Genomic DNA, 23,697 nt, shown 5'->3' with positions numbered 1-23,697 from the left:
AGTTTATATTTCAGTCAATATTTCAATAATCAATTTATTACCAATTTTTTTTTCAGCAACTAACAATATCAAAGGTTAAGTTAAAGGTTTTAAAAGCTAATTAATTTGAAATTATACAGTGCCCGAAAAAATTATAAGGACACGCGAAAAATTGCCAAATCTGGAAGCCTTGTTTACAGAATCGTATGCAAATTTTTGCAGCAAAAATAGAAGTAAAACTAAAATATTTTATTCGTAAAGTAATTCAAATTTTCAATTTTAAATCTGCTAAAATTTAAATTTTGATTTTTAAACCTAAATGAAAACGGAAAAAAGTATAAGGACATTGCTTTTTCTCCAGTAATTATTTAAAAATTTGCATATTTGAAAGCATAAAATGACAATTCCGAGTTAAAAGATTCATTTGCGAAAAGAATTTCCCACTCGGCGACTTTCAGTGTGAATTTTTAAACGATGCCCAAAGGAACTCAACTTTCTGACTCTGAAAAAGGAAAAATTGTTGCTTTTCGAGAATGTGGATTAAATGGATAGGAAATTTCAAAACAAAAAAATCAAGAGATCTAAAACGGTGGTTTATAATTTTTTAAAAAAACCTGGGATGTATGGTATGAAAAAGCGAACTGGGAGACCAGAAATTCTCACTCGTCGACAAAAAAGAATGATTGTAAGGAGAGCTTGCGAGAAAAGAGAAACCGCAAATGAAGTTAGACAAAATCTGAGTTTACCATGCTCAACAAGGACTGTTCAAAATGTTTTGAGTAAATACCTTCAAGTTTCTTATGGAAAATTAGTGTCACGCCCCCCTCTTACAAATCATCATATGAAAAGAAGAGTTTCTTTGCCAAAAAATACATTTCTCTTGGTCAAAAGTGGGCTGATGTAATTTTTTCGGGCAAAAAAAAAGTTCATTCTTGATGGAACTGATGGTTTTCGTTATTTTTGGTATGATCTGCGAAAGATCAAGGAAGTGTTTTCCAGGCGTCAATATGGTGGTGGCTCGGTTATGGTATGGGGCGCTTTTGCGGCAAATGGAACCACTCCAATTGTATTTATCAACCGTAAAATGAATTCGGACAGGTATGTTGATATGTTAGGAGAAAGTTTGTTACCTGAAGCGCCACTAATTACTTCAGGGGACTATATTTTTCAGCAGGATAATGCTTCGATACACGTTTCTACGAGTGCAAAACTCTGGTTTGAAGCTAATTCTGTAAATTTACTTGATTGGCCGGCGAGAAGTCTCGATCTTAATCCAATCGAAAACTTATGGGGACTTCTAGCCCGAGAAGTTTATAAAAACGGCACATATTATCAATTTACACAAGATCTTGTCGTCGCTATCAAAAACGCTTGGGAAAAAATATCTGTGGACATTTTAAAAGATCTTTCAGGATCTATGACCTCTCGGCTTATTCAAGTGATTGAAAAAAAAAGGTAGTTTTCTTGATTATTGAAACATTTTTTAAGTATTTTATAACATGTCCTTATAATTTTTTCCGTATTTCCTTTAATGTTACATTTTTTTAAATCAATATTTTGAAGCTAAATTATGTTTTTTATGTTATATAAGTGTTATCACAAAATTATGCTGCAGAAGTAAGAAATATAAAAAGTTCATTTAGGTGAAATGGAAATAAAGCATATTTTCAAGCAAATTCACGTTGTCCTTATACTTTTTTCGCGCACTGTAAAAGAAACTAATAATTATTCAAACCTTAAATATGCTTCAATAAAAAAGTTCTTATTTTCTTTTTATTTCAGTTTTATTCTGTATAAAATAAATCCAAAAAAATATTTCATTTGTCAATGCTAATCATTGAACACAAGATATTAAAGCTCCAGCTTTTAAGAACTAATTTATAAAATTTCTATATGCTCAATAAACGACTTATTTTTCTAAACATTTTTAATTTGTAGTAATTCCTTGTAGAAATGTACATTTAATAGCAAGAAACAGTAAATTTAATCACAATTCATATAATCCTCGAACTCATTTTTTTTAAGAAAGTCTAATAATGTGGACATTAAAAGATAAAAAGATATTGATGAAAAATACTGAAGTTTAGTTTAACAGTTTATCTATTAACTAAGACAGTCTTTAAATACCAAACAATTAAAAAAGAAGCAGATTCGCTTTGCCAAATAATTTCGCTAATAATTTTGCCAAAAAGGTCAAAAAAAATTTTTTCGCTAATTCTAAATTTAAAAACACACTGAAGAATTTTTTAAAAAAATATTGCGACTTTGTGCTTTCCGTAACGGAAATTGAAATTTTCATCTTTGCCTATTAAGGACAACAGACACTCCAATTTTAAATCTTTTTAAAACTGTATTACAGATTAGCTGCAGTATCCGTGGCTCCATATATGTTTATTTGTTCAATTTGCTTGTACAAAATACAGATTCTTTTATGTTTAACAACTATAGGAACCTTTACTATAAATAATAATAATTACAACTCTAAAATTTTAGGATCAATGACAATATTAGTTTCATCATTTGACACATAATAATGCAATAAAAATTAACAAATTTCTATACTTATAAATAAAACTCAATGTATGTGTGTGTGTGTGTGTGTGTTGGCGCTCTACAGGCCAGGTCATTTGACCTACAGCTACCAAATTTGGTACATGTATACCTTAGAGGTCGGGAATGTGCACCTGGGGTCCCTTTTTTGAATTTTTAATTAGAACTTTAATTATTAATTAAAAATTAAGTTTCCCGCCAAAAAAAATCTTCCATTTTCCCCACCACCAAATGAATAAGGCTTCATTTTTTTTTTTTTTTTTCCCTACAGTAATGAGGCTAGGGTTGGCATTTTTCGGCAGATTATTTCAAACGATTCTGTTTATTTTCTTAAAGTTTGATGCATTTAAAATTAAACATTGTTAATTAATCAATCTTTCAGATTCATTCTGAAGTACTTTTGAATTAAAATAACACAGAATAAAGGAAATTAAAAATGTCTAATCTGCATAGCGTTACCGTAACTGGCGTTGAAAATTCACGCATGCGCATCGTATTCTGATTGTTGACATGACAACCATTATCAACGGATGATTTAAATTATTTTTAGGTTAGCTGCATGCTTTTGTAATTAAATTGTATTTATGTTAGTTATATATTTTTTTGTATATGCTTATAGTTTTAAGTACATCGTTTTTTAAGTAGTTTTTTTAAACCTGTTTTCGACCGATTATTTTAAACGATTCATTTTATTTTCTTAGTGTTTGATGCATTTAAAATTAAACATTGTTAATCAATAGATCTGTTCATGATGAATTTGAGAAAATTTTGTAGACAAATTCTTGAGATATTACATAAATTAAGAAAAATATTCTTTATCGCCCATAAAATTTAAACGCTCTGTGACTCTGTTATCAGTAATCAAATTATAAAGAAAATGCTTTGTTTCAATACAAAATATTATTACATTAATTGCAGATTAATTCTTTCCACTTTAATTTAAAGCATAAATTCTACTGGAGCTAACAAAAAATTAGAGAGATACATATTACGTTATGACTGAAGGCTTTTATCATATTATGAGTGAATTATTTGACTATAAAAATTTGAAGTTTTAATATATTTTGATGAAGAATCTATTAAAGTTGGAATTGCGTAAAATATTTAATTATTAAAATTTAAACGAACATTAAGATTGGCGAACCGGCTGGTCGCCAAAGGCGGCTAGTAAGAAATAAAATTAAATCTTATTAATTTACTTGATAATTTAAACTAAAAAAAATACTAAAAATTAGACACGCCAAATGAACGAATTATAAATTTTAAAAATGTTAAAATACGAGAAAAATTTGGTCAAACAGTTAAAGAAATTGTAATAGTTTTAAAAGACAGTCTTTAATTACTTTATGTACATATTATGATTTTTGCTTTTACTTCATATATTAAAATTAAAATATTTCTAGTAAGCAATTTAACATTGACAAGAGAGCGCTAATCATACATCTGATTAAACAATGAAATAATTTTAATATTTCGACAAAAAATATGACAAAAATGATGCTTAAATTAAATTTTACAAAAAAATGATTAGCAAAGAATGTGTTAATTTTTTAAATTATAAGATGGGTAAAAATACTCTTTGTGCGGTGATTTGCTCAAAAGTGATGACAAAAAAAAATATGAATAATCTGTCAAAGCCCCATTTCACCTCCTTTAAAGAGTCATAGAAACTTTTTAACAGAGCAGTTAATCCTCCTACATGCTAAAGAATGTGTGAATCCAATTCGTTCCAATCCATCAAGGGTACATCCCTTGATGGATTGGAACGAATTGGATTCACACATTCTTAACCATATAAGGTATAAGGTATCTTAAGAACCATATAAGGTATAAACAAACAGATGGATGTTCAGTTTTATATATGTAGATTTAATTTTTATTAATAAAAACCGGAAGGCTTGCTCATTGCTATATATCTGACACACTTACTGTCTATCGCAGTTTCTATCCAGATCTCTCAACCTAAATGAATAACTATCGTCTAGTCTTGTAAGCTCTGCGATTAGGTTTTCTTTCAGTTGTGGATCTGGGCAATAAAGCTCGTGGAATTCGGGGGGAACCCCTTTAGCAATCTGTTTCTCTTCGGCCATAACGTAAGGTGGTAAAGCTAGAAGAAAGAAACAAAAAGTTCAAAACAAACATTTTCTTATATTAGAATTTTTATTCACCATCTCTCATCCAAAAATAAAACAATCATATCTTATTAAATTTTACTACATAAAAATCTTTGTTTAACCATATCTAATATTATGCAAAAAACGTTCAAATAATCAATTATCAAAGTAATGAATAAAATGCAAAATTTTATCAGTTATTTAAAAAAAAAAAATGTAAGAATAAATCAAATCATTAAATAAACGTTTTGCATTTCAGTCATTAGAAATTGCCTATAGACGATCATTAAAATAAGGAACAGTCAGTCATAAGAGGTGACTCATTTTGCAAGAAAATAGAAATTTTAAACTTCCTTACGAAAAGGAAGGAAAATGTAGGCATAAAATAATCGTCCGTCGGGGAGTGATTAGTGCAGTTGTGGTGGGATTGGCCCAACTCTTCATTATGCGACGGAATGCATCCTCACAATCTCTTGGGATATGAAAAAAACCATCACCAAGCGATGAACAAGAATGGCTGAAAAGAGTTGCCAGTAACTTCCTTTCGAGGGGAAAAAATCTGCAGGACAATTCAATTTGTCAGTGAAAATAGAGATCTCTTCTTGCCTCCCTCTCAACATCAGTGGCATATTCACTAAGACTAAGAGGAAAAACAAGCACCATAGTCTCCTATCATATATTTGCATTCATAAATAACTTTCGAGCGGAGATTTTCTCTGTTATCAAACGATTTTTATTAAATTTTTATAACTGCGTCCTCCTCTACTATATCATGATAATAAGTAAACACAGAATTCATGTGTGTTTTTTTATATACATAAATATCTTTATGCATATTATTATTCCAGATAATTTTTCTATAATACTTAGAAGTAGAAAATTTTTGTAAACTGTTTCATTTTATTATCATTTCTTACATGTTTGTAAATTCTATACAGAGTTATTTTTGTTTTTTCTACATTAAATACTTTGACATTTAACAAAACTGCCGTAACATGCCCATCAAACTGTTCCGTGACCAGAATGGTTACGGATACGGGGGTATGAGACGGCGTCCTGTTCTGTATAAATAATCACAACATTTAAAAGCAAAAAAGAAATCGGAATGAATTTTCAAATTTACTTGCACTTAAAAAAAAAAAAAAAACTTTAGATATTTTAAGTAAAACTCTACTTTTTTTTAACCTAAGTATCATAATGATAGATTTATTAAGAAATTGTTTTCTTTTTTCAAATTTTATATTTGGAATAAGAAAAAAATGAAGGAAAGAAAGAAAGAAATCTTTAGCAAGTATTAATATTTTATACAGTAGAACTTGCCTACCTAAGCATTTTTAATTCAAGCTTGGTCCCCCCCCCCGAATGTTAAAATACTGTCGTAATTGAAATTCCCCTTGATCGTTAGTATTCGAAATTAAAACTTGCTTTTATTTCTGAATTGTTTTTATTAATTCAGTATTTCTGCATCTTGAGCCTTCAATCATAGTCAGAAAAGGAATATTAAGCAAATTAATTTTTTTCAGAAAATGATGAAAAAACATGTAATATATATAAAAAAAATTTAAGTCAATTCCTACTTACGTCAACAAAAAAATTTTTATTAGTTACTTTTTATTAAATAATTACAATTAATATAAATATGTATATGCAAATGGCAGAATTACACTATTAAGTGGCAAAATTTTTTTAATTGAATTCCTATTTATTTTCTTATATTATTTACATATATCTTATATTATTTATGATCGGGTGTCGCGTCAGTCATCTCAGAGCTTAGCGACGGATTTGGCGACTTTGGCGACCAAATAGAAAGTACTGGAAAAATTTAATTAATGAATTAATATTTGAAAAAAAATTGTATTAACATCAAGTGTCATCCATTACAAGTTTAAAAAAATGTATTTGAACTTGAGTGGATAAATAAAATGTATTTTATTAACGACTGAAAATTTGAACAAGATATATAAATAGGGAGAGTGTGAACTAATAGTAGGAATTGAAAAAAAGCTGTTTCCCGACTTTCTTTTCAGATGACTGTTTGATAAAATAGAACAACACTAGTAGATTCATTTATTTTTAAGGCTCTCTGTTATCTTTATACAGAATTCATTAAGGAGTTAAGGTAATCACAAAAGCAACAGCTCTGTCCATGTTTTTGTTATTATACGAGGATAATTTTTATGAAAGTAATAAAAGAGACTACAATTCATCAATTAAATGGATTTGTCCATTTTCCCTTGATTGATAACCACCTTTAGAAAAGTTTGTTCAACTTATCCTTTTTTTAAATTTGGGTAATACATATTTGTGCGTATATTATTGGCAAAACAAGCTCGGAAAGAAGTTTAGAATTCAAAATTACGATCTAAAATATTTACTAAGGTGTTAAACTACTTTCAATATTTTTTCTTCTATTAATCGATTAAACGCAACTGGGTAAAAAGTGCAAACTTGATACTGTACTGAGTGGTCTCCCTCAATCTTTCTCGCATATTCTCTAATAAAGGTGCCATTCTCCTTAGACTGGAAAAAACCTTGGTAAGGCAGAGACCGTCCCGCATGACATTGGCATACAATAATTAAGCTTCCCCCAATCATATTCTTAAATGTTTAAATTTTACTATTTTTGAGATTTTAAGGGATCCACTATTGTTTTTGGACTTTTTAGAGATCTTTGGTTTCATGGAGGTGGTAAAACCTGGGATCAGAAACAACAACAGCAACATAATTACGAAATATTAACCTTTCGCGTGAATTCAGCGCTTTTAATGAATCTATCATTTTTTGACGATTAATTCCTAGCATGCGGTTAATAATATTCGGAAATCCAATTTGTGTTTTAGGCACGTTTATTCGAAGCTATAGAAACAAAAATATGACACAAAACTATTCATGTCATTACAAAATCCCATACCAAAAATGATACATTTAAGTCACTGCGTTTTTGAGTAATCATGTTTACATGTTTCTAGAAAGTATAAATCGACAGATGGTCCATCCCTTGATGGATTTAACTCAAAACTTAATTGGTGTCTCTGTGCTATAAATATTAAATCTGTGTAAAACATCTTATATATCTACCTCTCTTCGTTTTGTACATATCGTATTAACTTGGCGTAAAGACCATGTACCAGATTTCATCCATCTAGTTCAAAGTGTTTCTTAGTTATCCTTGTCGCAGGCAGACATATTCTAAAAATGTATTTAAGTCTAAAACGTGAAAATTCCTCAAAATTTCGAATTCAAATCTTTTGGCGATTAGAATATTTTCTCTATATTTCTTCTACGAGAAAGTAAAAACCTTGAAATGGCACACAACTGTCGCTGAACTAATCTCAAAGTCATTATGTGAAACCATTTTTCACGCAAATGAGCAGTGATTACAGAAAAATATGCTTACGCCATAATGTAATGACACTTGCGCCTAAATAATGAGCAGATGGAGGGTATTTCTTTTTCGCTTTCCGAAATAATAGCGAGGACGATTTTTATCATTGCTCATACTTTTATTTGGAAGCTAAGTTTTTACTAATCAACTTTGGCGACTCACTGTTCGTCTTGCATATTAATAGCATCCATTTGGTAATATCAGCTAACTTTGGTGAATTCATTTGATCATACCGAATGAAAGTACTATTTTAAAGTGTATGTGCGGTTTCGCCTGCGTTTATCTGCTTTAAATGCCGGGTAAGAAAAAGAAAAATACTTAATAAAAATGCCGACAGTCTCTAGATATCACGAAGTTAAAAAAAAGGCAAAGAATCTTTAGATGGAATAAGAAACCCTAAAAGGAGATATTTGTTAATGCAATTTAAAGAGTATGATTTTGAATTTGGCATGATAAGATATATATTAATGTGATAATAAACTGACGAAATTTCCAAGGAAAATAAAATCGTATTCATTGATCTCAAACTAAAAACAATAAAATAGGAAATGATACGGCAGTTGGGCGTATTAAATTCTTTAAAAGCTAAAATATGAGACAAAAATCAAGCCAAACAGTTAAAAAAACTACAATATTTAAAAAAAAATAATGCTTAATGCTGAATTACAACACGCGTATATTAAAATTTTTGCTTTTACTCGACGGATTAACGGGAAAAACATAAATGCCTGTAGAAAGCAACTTAACATTAAGCTGAAACTTAAAAAACAACTTAACTTCTTTTCTCTGAATTTAGGATTAGTTAGGCAGTTACAGATTTTTAATTAATACTAATTAAAAATGAATTTTAAAATACATTTTCTTAATTTTATTTTCTGCTAACTTTACAATAGTTTATAAAAATCCATGCATTTATATTAAAAAATAATATATATATATATATATATATATATATATATATATATATATATATATATATATATATATATATATATATATATATATATTATTGCTCAATAGTAGTTATGCTTTGCTTTATTTATTTTCTAATTTTAGTTTTATAAAAAAATCTTCGCCTAAAACAAAAACATTTAAGATCCTCTTCCAAGATATTTGAAACTGCTTTTCCGATAGTACCTTCTTTCTTTTAAAAACTGTATGTTAAAAATGAATGCATTTTGTAACTGTGCGAATTAAGCAGCAGAAAATCGAAACTAAACTTAAAAGAACGAGCTTTTAAACTCAGTACCAGATTATCAAGACTGAAACGTTTTTCCTCTTATTTCCCCAGAAGATTTAAAACTCTAAAAGATGAAAGTAAATTACTTTGTAGATGGATTAAAATATTATGTGTAAAATTAAATAAATGAGTGATTGTGTTTAGACACTGACAAATGTGCGGCAATTCTATAGTGTTTTGTGGATACATGAACTGTCAATATTAGAGTTATTATTACAATATTCATTTAAATAACTGCGTATTTATTATTATGTACAATTATTATTAATAATAGTACAAAATATTGATTATTTAAGTATTTGCAGTCATTTTTAATTTAAAATCTGTCATTTTCTTTCATTGCACTCATTTTTATTTTCTCGTGTATGTAGTATAGAGAAAGTATAGAAATCGTCAAAAGATTCGAACTCGAGATTTTGACGAATCTCCACGTTTCAGATCTCCCTGAGTTCGAAAGACGTATTCTGGGAAAAAATATCCATCTATCTGTAACGAAGATAACTCAAAAACGCTTTTAGCTAGGTGGATGAAATTTGGAGTACGGTACACCAGATTTGCAGATTTCTATCAAATTTTGATTAAAATCTGAACAGAAGTCTGTTTTCTGGCTGTTCAAATATAAGTTAACATGACTTACAAAACGAAAAAAGTTAGATAGATAAAATTAGATACACAAAGTTAACATATATAGTGTAAATACTTGTCAAATTTTGAGCCTAATCCAACTACGGGTTGACTGTCTGCGGTCTGTATTTTTAGAAACAAATAAACGCGATAATTCAAAAACGCAATGATTTAAATATATCAAATTTGGTATAGGATTTATGACTGCAAGTGCAATCTTGTGTCAAATTTTCATTTCAATCGGTTAACGCGTGTCTAAAGACGTGTTCAACTTTAATTTTTGCATACTATTCACGCATGCCACAGATTAATCGTCAAATAATTCGTCAAGGACTTTATATTAAAGTATATTATTAAATATATTATATTAAAGTATAAAATCGATATTAGATTTAGTAAAAATATTAAATTCACACCAAAAGTTAATATTTCATAACTATTGTACGCCAATGTCAAACAATGCACTCTCTGGCATGACAAGTTTATTAGAAAGTGTGCGAGAAAGTTTTGGGGAAACCGCCCCTGCTGGTTAAACAAGGGTTTTCTTATTTCTCATATAGTCTCAAAGCTTTGAATCTTAACATTCCATTTTATATATTAATTTAAAACAAGAATTATATGTACAAAAACAGGTAATAGAATAAATGAAAATTATAGAAGAACTATAATATTACAATTTAAGAGAAAATTTAAATATGTTAAATTCAGCATATTAGATAATGAAATGTTAAATTCATCTATCATTACTGTTCTTTATTTATATATTCTACCATATAAATAAATCTGCATTATAAGGAAATAAAAGAGATTGACTTCAAAATTTATACTGATCAACAAAGCTCAAATAAAGTTAAAAAGTTGTTCGTACCTTCCTTCACTTGCTGCTCGAGTTCTCGCTGTTCTTTTAATAAATCTTCAGCTATCTCTTTATATCCAACCCATAGCTCTTTCACTTCTCTTTTTATCTGATAATGCTGTACTTTAGCTGCATCTGACAGAGGGCGTAATCCTTCATGTTGACGAACCCATTCTTTCAAATCTTCTCTAAATTATATACAATTGTGAATGATGTTAGGATTAATAAATATTTTTTAATTACTAAAACATAAATAATGATAAGAGAATCATGAGGCATAGATAATTTTAAAACTATTTTTAATTATCTTTATACATTATTAAATTGTAATAAAACCCATATTTATCAATAATAAGTTTTAATTAAATATAATTTGTGCTAGAAAGGCAGAATAAGGATTCATTTTATGCCAATTATACATTTAATAAATGTCTGTGAGGAAGCATTAATAAACAAAGATTCAATGCTACAAAAAAGTAGAATAACTTCTAATTCTCATATATTAATGTTTTGAGATGTAAAAATAAATAAATAAAAAGCAAAGCATAAATAAATCCTATGAAGTTGAAACTCTACTTATGATATCAAAATTTATTGTGGAAACTGAAATTAAACATCTTAGAAACTGTATTTTCAAAAATAAGTGGAATTAATTAATACTACAATTGAATACAAAAGAAATCAAAGCTATTTTGTGTGAAGATTTTTATGGATAAAGGCGGCTATATTGCACCAAATATTCATTAACTATATATATATATATATATATATATATATATATTTTAAATCTATTCTGTATGGAAAAACCAAATATCATTGGGCAGAATTTTACATACCTGGACACTATATTAAACAAAATAAATCACTAATTCAAAGAATTTTCAATTTTTACGAACCCTTTCAAAGCCGTATTGAGATAGAATTCATTTTTTTTTCTTTAAAGTTTAAATTGGACAAAAAAAAATTCAAATGGTATAAAATAAGGATTAAAAACTGAATCTAGACTAATCTTTCAATAATTTTAAATGAATATTTAATATAATTAGATTTCATGACTTTAATCAATATTTTCAACTTACCTTATATACCATAAAGGATCCACAACATTTTCTCGAAAAAACGCTTTCTCTTCTTCTATTTCTAAAATGAAATTGATGTTATCAGCTAAAAGAAGCTGCCCATCAGCTCCTAACTGACCATAAATCGTTAAATGGTTATAAATTTCTCGTTGTAATCTGTCCTCCAAGTACTGCAGATGCATATATTCCTGTTCCCAAATTACTTTATGTTGAAAAAGAAGTGCAAGCTCTTTTTTAGATTGAGTGACAGTTTTGAAGTGATCAGCACGTTCTAAAATCCGGTTAGTTGATTTTTTTGCAGCAGCAAGTCCATTTATTCTGTCATTATGAAGGGGTTTCAAGGCTCGAGTGGGTGACACATCAGGTCTTGTGCGAGGGACGCCTATTAAAAAAAATCTCAATAAATAGGGTAACTCAAACAAGAATATACATTCAAGGTACAAGAATATCAATTTTTAATATTCATAATCCAGAAAAATTATGGAAAGTTAAAATGTCAAGAAGCAAAGCTGCATAAGAGATGATGCAATTTTAGATCTCTGCGAATTTATATTAAGGAAGAGAGAGAGAGAGAATTAAACTTTCTTAAATCCTAAAGGAAATGATTTTTATAACAGCGATTTTACACAACGATTATAGTGCATAAAGTAGCAGAACTTACCAGTGAACCTCAACATTTTTCTTTTTTTGGGTGAGCCTTTTGTGGGATCCACTGTTTTGGTGGGTGATCCAGCAGCTGTTTGTCAAAATTATGAAATAAAATATTATTAAATATGCATATAAAATTGAGGGTATTTATTAATTAATGATGAAAATATAGCTCCAAAATCGAGTTGGCATTGCAAACTTAAAAACGCACTTCTAAATTACGAGATGAGAACAAGCATCTGTTTACATTTTGTTTGATGTTTGCTTTCGCCAACTAATCACCAATATTTCACCATTAATTAATATGAACCAAATTAAGTTAGATAAATGAAAAAAACTGGGGAAATAATCATACAAAATCTTAACAAAGTATAAATATTTTTAAAAATGAGTCGATTAACATAACTCTTAAGACAAGTCCTAACAAAAATCATACCTATCATCTGTTCATTAGCATTTATTTTTCAGAAAAAGATAGGTATAGAAAGCAATTTGTGGATTTAAAATATCTTTTTTTAAAAGTTATCTATACTAATTCTGAAATATTACATAGTTTTTACATATAAATACATAACTGCATTTTTTAATTAGTTTTAAATAAAGTTATATCCAAAGAAAAAAAATCTTCATACTATTTTTATACTATCATCATTAAGGCTCATCTGAAAAATATAATGATTGCCTATAATTAATGATATAAGGAAACTTTCCAGTATACTAGCTTTTTATATTGAATATAATGGTAATTTTAATAAATTAAAAATATCTTGATTTCTTAACAACATTAATTAAATATACAGAACTTAGTCAACAACATAGCTATGGCAACTGGTGTGATTGCCCAGAAGGTTACTACTCTAAAAAGGAATTGCTTATCATCTCATTTTTATATAAATTTAGAATATAGTTCTGAGTTTATGAAGAAATTTTTAAAAAGATTAGAAATCAAATAAATGATTATGATAATTTTAAATGTAGGCTATCTTAATTTTCTTCTGGAGGTATAACCATTTGAAAAAACTAATAACTAAGAAAATCAGTCCCTATAGTAAAATGATAACAAAGAAAGATAAGCAAAAAACTAACCTGGACTTTTGTTTTTGTCCAATTTAGATATTGATGTATTGCTATTGATAGAAGGAAGAACTTCTACACCTCTAGTTAAAGCTACTTCAGCCCTACAAAAGTACAAAGAATTATTTTTGATGCTTTAAATGCAGGCCTTAAATGAAAAAGAATTATATTTGATATCAAATCAACAATATAAACAAAAATACTATTAGCTGAGAGTAATGAAAAATTACTGATAAAAAATTATGATAGAAAATGTTTCAACACAAAATGTCTGCACCTTGTTAAAAAAGTATTGTGTCTTCTAAAATTCTAAAAATCTTTAAAAAAAATATTTAAAACTTACAGTGACTTGGGTAAATTTCTCTCTTTTATGCTGCAGCTAGTTTATTTAAGCTGGTTTCTAAAAATTGTGTAACCCTTTCTAGGGCAATGGGAAGTATACTTCTCACCAAATTTATCAATATTTTTATGAAGTTGTGTAGGTTAGAGTAAATTCTGACAAATTTTTCAATATTACAGAAACTTAGATGTTTCAGTTCCTTATCTCACACAAAATGGTGGGTCTTGATTTGTCACTAAATTAATTAATTAATCAAATTAAATTTAATTAAGCTAAATGAATCACTTTTTTAAAGCTAATCTAAATTCTAAAAATATTTTAATATACCATGACTAAAAAAAAAATGGCCTTTTAAAGGTTAAAACAGCAAAAACTCAATTAAAAACAAAGAACTGTCACTGAGGTTTTCATATTTTAATCACTTGCTAATAAAAAGTAATATCTAAGAAAATCAGTTATCAAAAATAGGGAGATATGACTTTAAAAAAATGCATTCTGAATTCTAAAAAAATCCTAAATGTTGCAATTTTATTTTCCCTAAATGAAAAAAAAAACACCTATCAATTCAAATTGACTTTAAAAAACTTGTTTTTAAGTAATGAATAAAAATTGAAGCAAAATTTAGAATTAGAAAATAGAGGTATATGCATGCAAAACCCTTATTTTACTAGTATTTCTAGGAACACATATGTAATACCCAAGTAAAGAAGAAGAAAATAAAAATTCCATATCCAAATTATTGACTTGAACTGAACTGAAGATATCACCCAATCACTGCACATCAAAAGATCCTTTGCAACAAAAGAAAATAACTATAGAAAATGGAAAAATCCGCTTAAATTTATATAAAGAAAATAATATTTTACTTTAAAATTCTTAGAAAATATGATAAAAATTTCTTTTGGAGGGTCTGAATGAGTGGATGATTTGGTTTGCTTCAGGGAAGCAGGGAATGTCTTACTTTTTTAAAGCTACCCATGCTGTAATGCTTTTGCCTACAGATTCTACATCAAAAAAAGGACTTTCACCCCGAGTAAACATGAATCTGAAACACAATAAATAAACACAACTTTATCCAAACTCAACATTGCCAAACAGAGAAACATAAAATGCTCACATGACTTCAGATTTTTCCTCTTTCATCGCCTAACGCTCCCCTAAATGAAATGCTGCTGTGTCACCCAATTCCACCCAAGTCATCTAATCTAAAATGCCCACCATGAGCAGACCTGATCAAATGGAGCAATGCTTACACATCCTGAATTCTTAAACAAAAAGGGTCATTCACTTAAGGAACATGCATGCTACAAAATTCAAGAGCAACACCTAGCAACGGTCCAACATAGCAACCATCACCTAGGTAACTTCTGACAGAAGTGGGTCACCAGGTGTGATTAAACAATTTTCTAAAACATAAGTTTAAGTAAGAATCCCTGAAGAATGTTCATCTCATAAGGCAGAGAATGAAAAAGATAAAGTCAAAAAGATTTTGTTTTTTTAATATAACAGTATGCTAATGTTTCACCAATAGAAAACTTATAGGCTAAATCTTACTAATACATTTTGCTATCAGATTCATATTAACATAATATTCAGATCACCATCACAGATTGAAAATTTCCTATATTTTTCCATCCTATATCCTATTTCCATCCTATATTTTTAATTAATTTTCTAAAGAAAACCAAATTCAAAAAACAGCTATAAGAGTGTTTACTACAACTCAAATGCTTCAAAAGTTTTGCTACTTAATTTTTATAAATATAATACTTTGATTAAACAACAGAATCTATTAATTATAGAAAGTTTTTGAGTCAATATCATTCGTTACAATCCATAACTCCTATTATTCCAGTTGTCATATTATGAGCAAAACAACAATATAATCATTAAAAAATAATTTCACATGAAATTATTGTTTGCTTACTTTATGCATTTTATCACAAATTACATAATATGAAAGTATTTTCATAATTCTACATTTGAGGAAATAAAATAAGCATTTCTTTTTCTCATTTTATTGAAATTTTACATGGCTGAAATAAAAATATTAAAAATAATTTTAAAAATTGTAAAAAAAAATGCATAAATAAAATGATAAGGACATATTTCTCAGTTATTTATAGTTTATACTCTACTGGTGACTTTTGAAGAAAATATAAAAGGAACAATTATTAAAAAATATAATTATACTATTTTTTAACTTTTTTACAGAGAAGCTTATTAATAAAATAGTTTTTAAATAATGATTTAAATTATAAAACATTTTAAAATTAGTAAAAACCAAATTGAATGAAATTGAAAATTGGATTGAATTAACTGAAAACATTTAAATTTCACAGAAACAGTTTTGATATTCTCAGAAGTAAATTTTAAAAAATTTTATGATGCATAAAACTTTTCATGAAAATCTCAATCTAATATGAATTTATTCTGAACCTGCTATTAAAATATTTTATAATAAAATAAACAAATTATTATTAGAAAAATGATAAAATTTAAAAAATAGCTAAACTTTTATAAAATTGCTCATAAATTTTGTTTTTAAACTTTAACATCACATGTACAGCAAATTAATTTCAAAAAATGCTTCTCAGGCTTAGTTTTCACAAATAAGATTTGAATACAAAGCATTTTTTATTCAAAATACTGGAAATATTGATTTAACTTAAAAATCAAATTTAAAATGGATCATTTATTTTCTTTTCTTTTTATCATTGAGTATAACCCAAGAAATACATTAAATTAAAATTTAATGAAAAAAAAGGAAGAATCCTGTGACGTCATTCCTAATTTCAATATGTATTTCTTAAAACCTTATGCAAATTCCCTAAAACTTTTCTTGATATATCTTGAGCTAAATCCAACAGTAGATAACATACTCTCACATTATTAAATTTTCCTTTTATTTCAATATACTCTTTTCTACAATATTCATTTATATCAAAATTTCATTATCTCTCATGTTAATGTACCATGAATTAAAATTTACTATATGATTAATGAATTCAAAAAGGAAAATATTTTTTATTGATAATAATATAGTACATTCCCTGAAGAGTTAAGAAGAAAAAACGTTAAAAAAATATTTATTCATTATAAAATAATTTTACAAATATTTATTGGCTTACTTAGTATCTCATTATTAAAATGAAAATAAATTTATTCTAAATTGAACATTTCAAGAACACAGAGAAAAAATATTAAGTACACTTTGTTTAATATAAATATTATAGAATATATAGAAATTTAAGCTGCATTCACATTTAGCATTTGAATATTATCTATATTATTTTATTATTTTGGTACAAATATATATTACTACTAACTACTAACTATGCTTTAATATAAGACATAAATTTACTCAAAAATGAAATTCCTGATTAAAAACTATAAAAATTGATTTTTTTACATTATAACTAATGGGATGCATGAGCTTAACAATAATGGGAAAAAATTTAGATAGCTTTTATACAAAAGAAATTTTTTTTAAAAAAAATCAAAAAAATAATATATAAAATTAAAAATATTTGTATTTAATACTTTACTTCAAAAATTAAATAAATATGACTTAATATTTTCAATTATAAATCAAATAAATAGCACAGGGAGATGTAACTATATATTATGTTAATGAATGATTATCTTATACCATATATTAAACTAAAAAGTCTCTTTTTTAAAAGTAATAAAACAATAACTGACAATAAATTATAAATATATCTAACTATAACCATTGAGTTTATACCATTCAGAAACATAGAATTATAAATAGAAAATATAAAAGAAGTAAATAATTAAGTTTCTATTTATCACAGAAACTGAACAAAAATTAGATATAATCACTCATCATAGATTTTATTTAATAAGGGAATAGGTTCTGTTCATTTATTTTCTTAACATAAAATTGTCCTCTAAAGGAAATTGATATCTAAAATTAGGAAAGGATAATTTAGATAAGAATCTCCACTCTATTTATTAAATGCCAATGTTAAATACATATGTATATTGGCAACATGATCAAACTAATTAATTTTTATTTCTATGAAAATAAATTCTCAAATCAGATGAGAATAGAACAAAAGAATTATAAAGGTAAAAATCCTGATCTTTTAAAATCCAAGAAATAATTTTGAAATCTTACATCATACAGAAAATAATAACTTAATTATAAGTATATTTTATAAATAATTTTAGTTTTTAAAAAGAACATGCATATTATTTTTACATTTCATATATCCATATATTATATATATATATATATATATATATATATATATATATATATATATATATATATATATATATATATATATATATATATAAAATAATATACAGCATAATATACATAATATCTTTATCTGATAGTAATGATTTATTTTTCATTGCATATATATACATATGTATGTGTTTTATAAGAAGACTCCAACAATTATTTACAATATTCTGCTGGTTCAACTATTTAACTTGAAATTAATAGCAATTTTCTGGGTATAATCTATTGACATACATAAATCCTGCAAATGGTAAGCTATCATTTTTTTATTCCATAAAATAAGCAATTTAAACTTGAATAAGAAAAAGTACATTAATATTAAAAGGAAATAATCTCACATTTATTTCTTCACGATTAGGAAACTTATAATTCAATGCAAATATTAATATAAAATCAACAATAGTTTGGATTTATGAGAGATGATGGCAGACACAATAAATGATAGTTAACACAGTAAATGATAATTTCATAGATATATGCTGTTAATTCAGTATAAATTACATAAAATGTGGAAAATAATCACTATACAAAAAAATGTAAGTAAATGATTATACATACAAATATTACCAGGTTATGATATTCAAAATACAAAAAATTAAATTTTTTCTATTGCAAAGATTTGGAAAAAGATGGTTTTCAAAATAGATCAATAATTTTAAGAAATACATAAAATTTAGATTTTATAGAGATTTGAGATTATTTTATTATACTTCTACTAATGTAAAAATGACATATCTTAAATTAATATAAAATTTTTATCAAATTAAGTTTTTACTACAAAGAGATGTTAAGAATTATATAAAAAATAAAGTACAATTAAAAAAATGTTCTTCTTTCTATCAGACCAGATGCTAATTTTTATCAACATATTACAGTTAAAAAAAGTACACAACAAACAGTAAACATTAATAATCAAGCTTTGTTTTTGAATGGAAAAAGAGATTGAACAGTTTAGAGAAGAGTTAGATTGAAGCTTTATGCTATTTATTTAAAATAGTTAACATGAAGACATATATTTAGAAAATTCATGATCATCAACAGAGCTATTATAAAAGTTATCAATATTGTTTTGCTAAAAGAATGTATACTGATAATATATTAGATTATATGCTAAAAAATAATTTCTTATAACATAATTAAAATGAAATAATTAAATCAAAAATAAGACTTTTAAAAATCTGATTTTAAAATATTTTAACAATATTTGAAGAATTTTTTAATGCAAAAATATCACTATAAATAGTTATTATCATTTTACTTTCCATTTTCTGAAATAGAACATATTAAAACAATATAATCTAGTTTTGTTTCATTAATATCTTTAATCTTATTATGCAAGTTCTTGATAAGTTAAATAAGAGTTAAAAATAAAATGAAAATAAACCACCAACAATCTTAAAAATAATTTTAAAGTAAAGTAGTAAAGTAATCTTTCACAATTTTAATACTTATGCTATAAGTTACAGATAGTACCAAAAGATTATAATAGCTATCACATTTCTTCAAATTCTTAAGAAGACCATATAAAATTCTTATAATCATTCATTTCATGTTGCAAAATTATTTGAACATGAATAAAACCTTATAATTCCAAATGAATTTTATATGTTTAAAATTGCACTTCATTAATCTATAGAATGAATATTACAAATTGTACACATGGAATATCCAGAAGTAACAAGTAGCAACTCCAAACTGTACTAGTAACTGCAATCAGCACAATAAATACGTTTGTGTTCTATAGATTGGTTGGAAGGAAAAATTCATCGATGGATATTGATTACCTTTGTTCTTAAGGAATTGGTGTTATTTTTCCAGAAAAAAGAGGACAAAATGAATTGCTCTCGTAGTAATGTTTTTTCTTTCTTCTCTATCTCATTTTCTCTTGCAATCTAGTTATTTCTTGTAGAAAATCGATATGCACCTACGTCGTCCTACATTTTACATTAGCTTTAGTTCGTGACTAGAATGCCGCAATATTCCATCTCATATCATGCACTATTAAATGACTTGGCAATAAGGATTCACCTGTAATTTGCTGCTACACACATAATAATTACTTTCCACTCTCGGTTTTGTTTGAAGGCCACATAGTTTCTTTTTAGACATTAAAAATTCATCCTTCACGTGAAGCAGAAACATTGCGTTTTTTGAAATGGGATGTTTAATTTCCGGTTTACAGTTAATTAATCACCCGTTGCCTAGCAACGCTTCAGAAATCGAGATTTAGAGCACTGCAGGTAAAAGCAAATTTCTTAAATTATTTTTCTCAATGTTAGTTCAAATAATTTGAAATTATAGATATTAGGGTCATATAATTTCTGCATTGTGAGAAAAAGCGAAATCAAGTTTCAATTATAACAAAGAGAGAAAAATTCTTTATATAACTATTTATCTATAATACTGCACTTTCTCTATCCGACTCATCAACAGCCTGACGTTTTCAACACAGTGAATAGAAAGCATAGAAGTAAAACCTAATCACTAAATGTTGATATCCATGATCTAGAAGCGAAGTACAAAACAGGTTGTTGCACAGATTTTGTAATATTTATCATATACTAGTCATTCTTGGAGATAAATTGGTTCGCCGAGGATACTAGTTATATTTAATTTCAGTTAAATCGTTTAGGTTCTTCATGTCCTTAATTCCTTGAAATTGTCTGATTTTAAGGCGTGTTATAATAATCAGCTATTATACGTTCTGCTTATTCTGTATATGAACCTTTCCAATGGAGACTTTTCCAGTCCCATAAACATTAGTGTGTGGTTAATCTGTCTTCTAAATTTTTCTGTATTATGATTCCATTTTTTTATTTGTCTTGTAAATTACGCAAATTTAAACATTTTTTTTTAAGCTTTTAACAATGGAAGAAAATCCGCGATTAAATATTGAATGAAACTATGAAAACAATTTGAATTTCAGGACATTAATGTTATCTGTTGTTGGATATCAGGCGAAAAGCATTTTTTGAAAATTTCCATGACTTTTTTTTAAAAAAAAATAATTAAAAAAATTTTTAAATTTTAATTTCCAAAAATGAGGAAATTATCTTTAATGCAGTAATATTTTCGGAAGTTATCGTTAAAAATTTCAAAAATTCACTTTTAATTAATTAAATTTTCAAAACAAGTCGATACGAGGTGCGCATTCCCACCAGCCAAAGTATATTAATATCAAATTTGGGGACTGTAACTTAAACGGTTTGGTCTGTAAAATACCAAAACACACACCCATATATATTTTTTTATTATTCAGAGAGACACATAATTTTGTATTCTGTGATATATATGATATTGTACGATATTCCACTATGCTGTTCGATACTCTTAATGCCAGACAACATAGTGAAGATATCATAACAGTATTGTTGGGCCTGTTGTGCTATTAAAGATATATATATTTTTTTATTTTGAGCCGTAAATATTTATTTTAAAGTTAAAATGTGGGTTTTTTTTTCCAATGATCTTTTGATGATCTGGTTCTTCCTTAAATCCAGCAGTTTTCTTACCTGATATCCACAAGATTACTACATAATAAATACATTTTAATGATATGTAATCGAAGGCAAAGAATAAGTATCCAGATAACTCAGAATCTTAAACAAATACGTCTGACAAACGAATAAAAATTATATTTCTGAATTAAATGCTGGCAAAATCAGGCTTTAAAAATACAGCTACAAATCCAACTAACCTAAACGCATTTCAAAAAACGTACATGAAATATCCACAATACAATAAATTATGCATTTCTATATTTAATAGAAGGCTTAGGAAAAATTTTTAATCACTCGGGCATGTGAGCTATTCTGGTCGAAAGAAAAAGGGACACTTTTTCATAACACGGAAGTTTTATTACCTAGGAAGAAAAATCGGATATCCGAGCAATTTCCGCGACTGAAACCATTCATGTTGCCTGAGACATCACAGGTACTTAAAATTCCCGTCTCGAAAATCCAAATACATTAATTCGAAGGTGGACAAGTTTTCAGACCCTACTTTACCAGTGACTTGCATAAATAACAAGACATTTGAAATTTCTACACTTTTTTGAAGGTTAGTAGGCTTATAGTGTGAAATTTCTAAACAGAAAAAAAAAATTCTGGAAAATAAATTTGAATTAATTCAATCGATTTTCAATATAAAAATTCTATGAAAATTCATCCACATATTACATAAATGGAACGTTAAAAAGACTTACAATTAAAATTTTTCGAAGATGAATCACAGCTTTTCATTGTAAAAAAAAAAGGTAAGAGCAATAGAATAATGATAAATACTGCAAGAGCAGAACATTATATAAATTGCATTTTTTTAGAAAAATCATCTTAACAAGTTGATAATCATAGATAGATTCCGTATAATTCATAATAATGCCTTCAAATTGTTTTCAATCTTTAGACAAAAGCAATGAAATCAAAATAAAAGCAAAGAATGCACTGGTGTAGCCATAGATGAAATGACATTATTGTTGTCACATAATGCAACATTTATCCCAAAATCTCTACTTATAATAATGTGTGTGTATTATTATGAAAAAACTACAATTTTAGCAAATAGTTTGGTTTATTTTAAAAGGTGAAATAAATACCAAACAAATAAATTCATACTGTCGCTTGAAGAACAAAGATTATAATAAAATATACTCAAAAAAACGAAAAATATGCGCAGCTTTTGGAATTTTCTAAAAATAATCATTTTTAAATATTGTCGGCTGGTCTTCATCTTAACATATTAAAAATTTATATTAGTTTATTTTTTTAATAAATTTGTAAATATGTATATGTTTTTGTATTTATTTTTTTCATATTTATATGATGAAAAAAAGTTACTAAAGTAACAAAAGTTTCGAAAAAATACCGATAATTATTTTTTTTTATAAATTTTCTTATTTTCTCAAATATTTAATTATTATGAGAGATTATAAGGAGATCAATAAACCTCAAAGAATAATATTAAAAATTAGTATTTTACAAAACCAATCAAGTAGAATACAGCTAACCAATCAAAAGAATAAGTGCCATTTCAACTTAAATTAAACTGGTATTATATATACTTCAATTTTTTAATAATTATTTTAATAATTCAATGTGCACATGCAATATTATCGTAATATTTTATAATTCATAAAATGTGCATTACTTACAATTATATTTATTTTGCATCTATATTAATAATATTTTTTTTGACATGCCTGCACCTCTCAAATCAGCGACCTCAAAGTTATTTAATTTGCTTAGTCGCAAATTCACCCTGAGCAAGTTATAAAGAAATGATTAGCTTTCCCTCTCTCACACTTTCAAGCTTTGAAAAATATTAATAATATTTCTAAAGAAATTACACTAGGCCCCTATAGTTTTAAACATATATGCAATAAATTATTCTCACAGTTAATAAATTATAAATAAAAAAAATCAATAAAATTTGGCAAAAAAATGGAAGAAAACCAGGTTCAGTGCCCAAGATAATAATCACAAACTAACGGTATGGAACACTAGCCAATTGCATTAAAATTTCTTTGAAGTA

At 26.7% G+C, this 23,697-nt stretch overlaps 1 protein-coding gene across 6 annotated transcripts in view; it reads right to left on the bottom strand.

Annotated features, from left to right (window-relative positions):
* The window catches only part of LOC129968440 (coiled-coil domain-containing protein 148-like), a 42,516-nt gene extending 22,202 nt beyond the window's left edge, over window positions 1-20,314 (bottom strand). For 4 of the 6 annotated variants that reach the window (XR_008784396.1, XR_008784398.1, XR_008784397.1 and 1 more), the window contains exons 1-6: window positions 15,010-15,167; window positions 13,565-13,656; window positions 12,492-12,566; window positions 11,831-12,212; window positions 10,764-10,939; window positions 4,459-4,636 (exon numbers count right to left, since the gene is read on the bottom strand). Coding sequence is in view for 1 of the 6 variants with exons in the window: in XM_056082300.1 (XP_055938275.1) it covers window positions 4,459-4,636; window positions 10,764-10,939; window positions 11,831-12,212; window positions 12,492-12,566; window positions 13,565-13,656; window positions 15,010-15,035 (929 nt within the window). In the remaining 5 variants the exon portion in view is untranslated. Of the gene's footprint in view, window positions 1-4,458; window positions 4,637-10,763; window positions 10,940-11,830; window positions 12,213-12,491; window positions 12,567-13,564; window positions 13,657-15,009; window positions 15,168-19,952 lie in introns of those variants that run through there. The other 2 variants (XR_008784400.1, XR_008784399.1) reach the window with 2 other exon arrangements.
* Between the last annotated feature and the right edge of the window lie 3,383 nt (window positions 20,315-23,697).

This window comes from Argiope bruennichi, chromosome 5, assembly GCF_947563725.1.
Source record: "Argiope bruennichi chromosome 5, qqArgBrue1.1, whole genome shotgun sequence".
Classification (NCBI taxonomy): Eukaryota; Metazoa; Arthropoda; class Arachnida; order Araneae; family Araneidae; genus Argiope; species Argiope bruennichi.
This window is presented reverse-complemented; position numbering and strand designations above follow the sequence as displayed.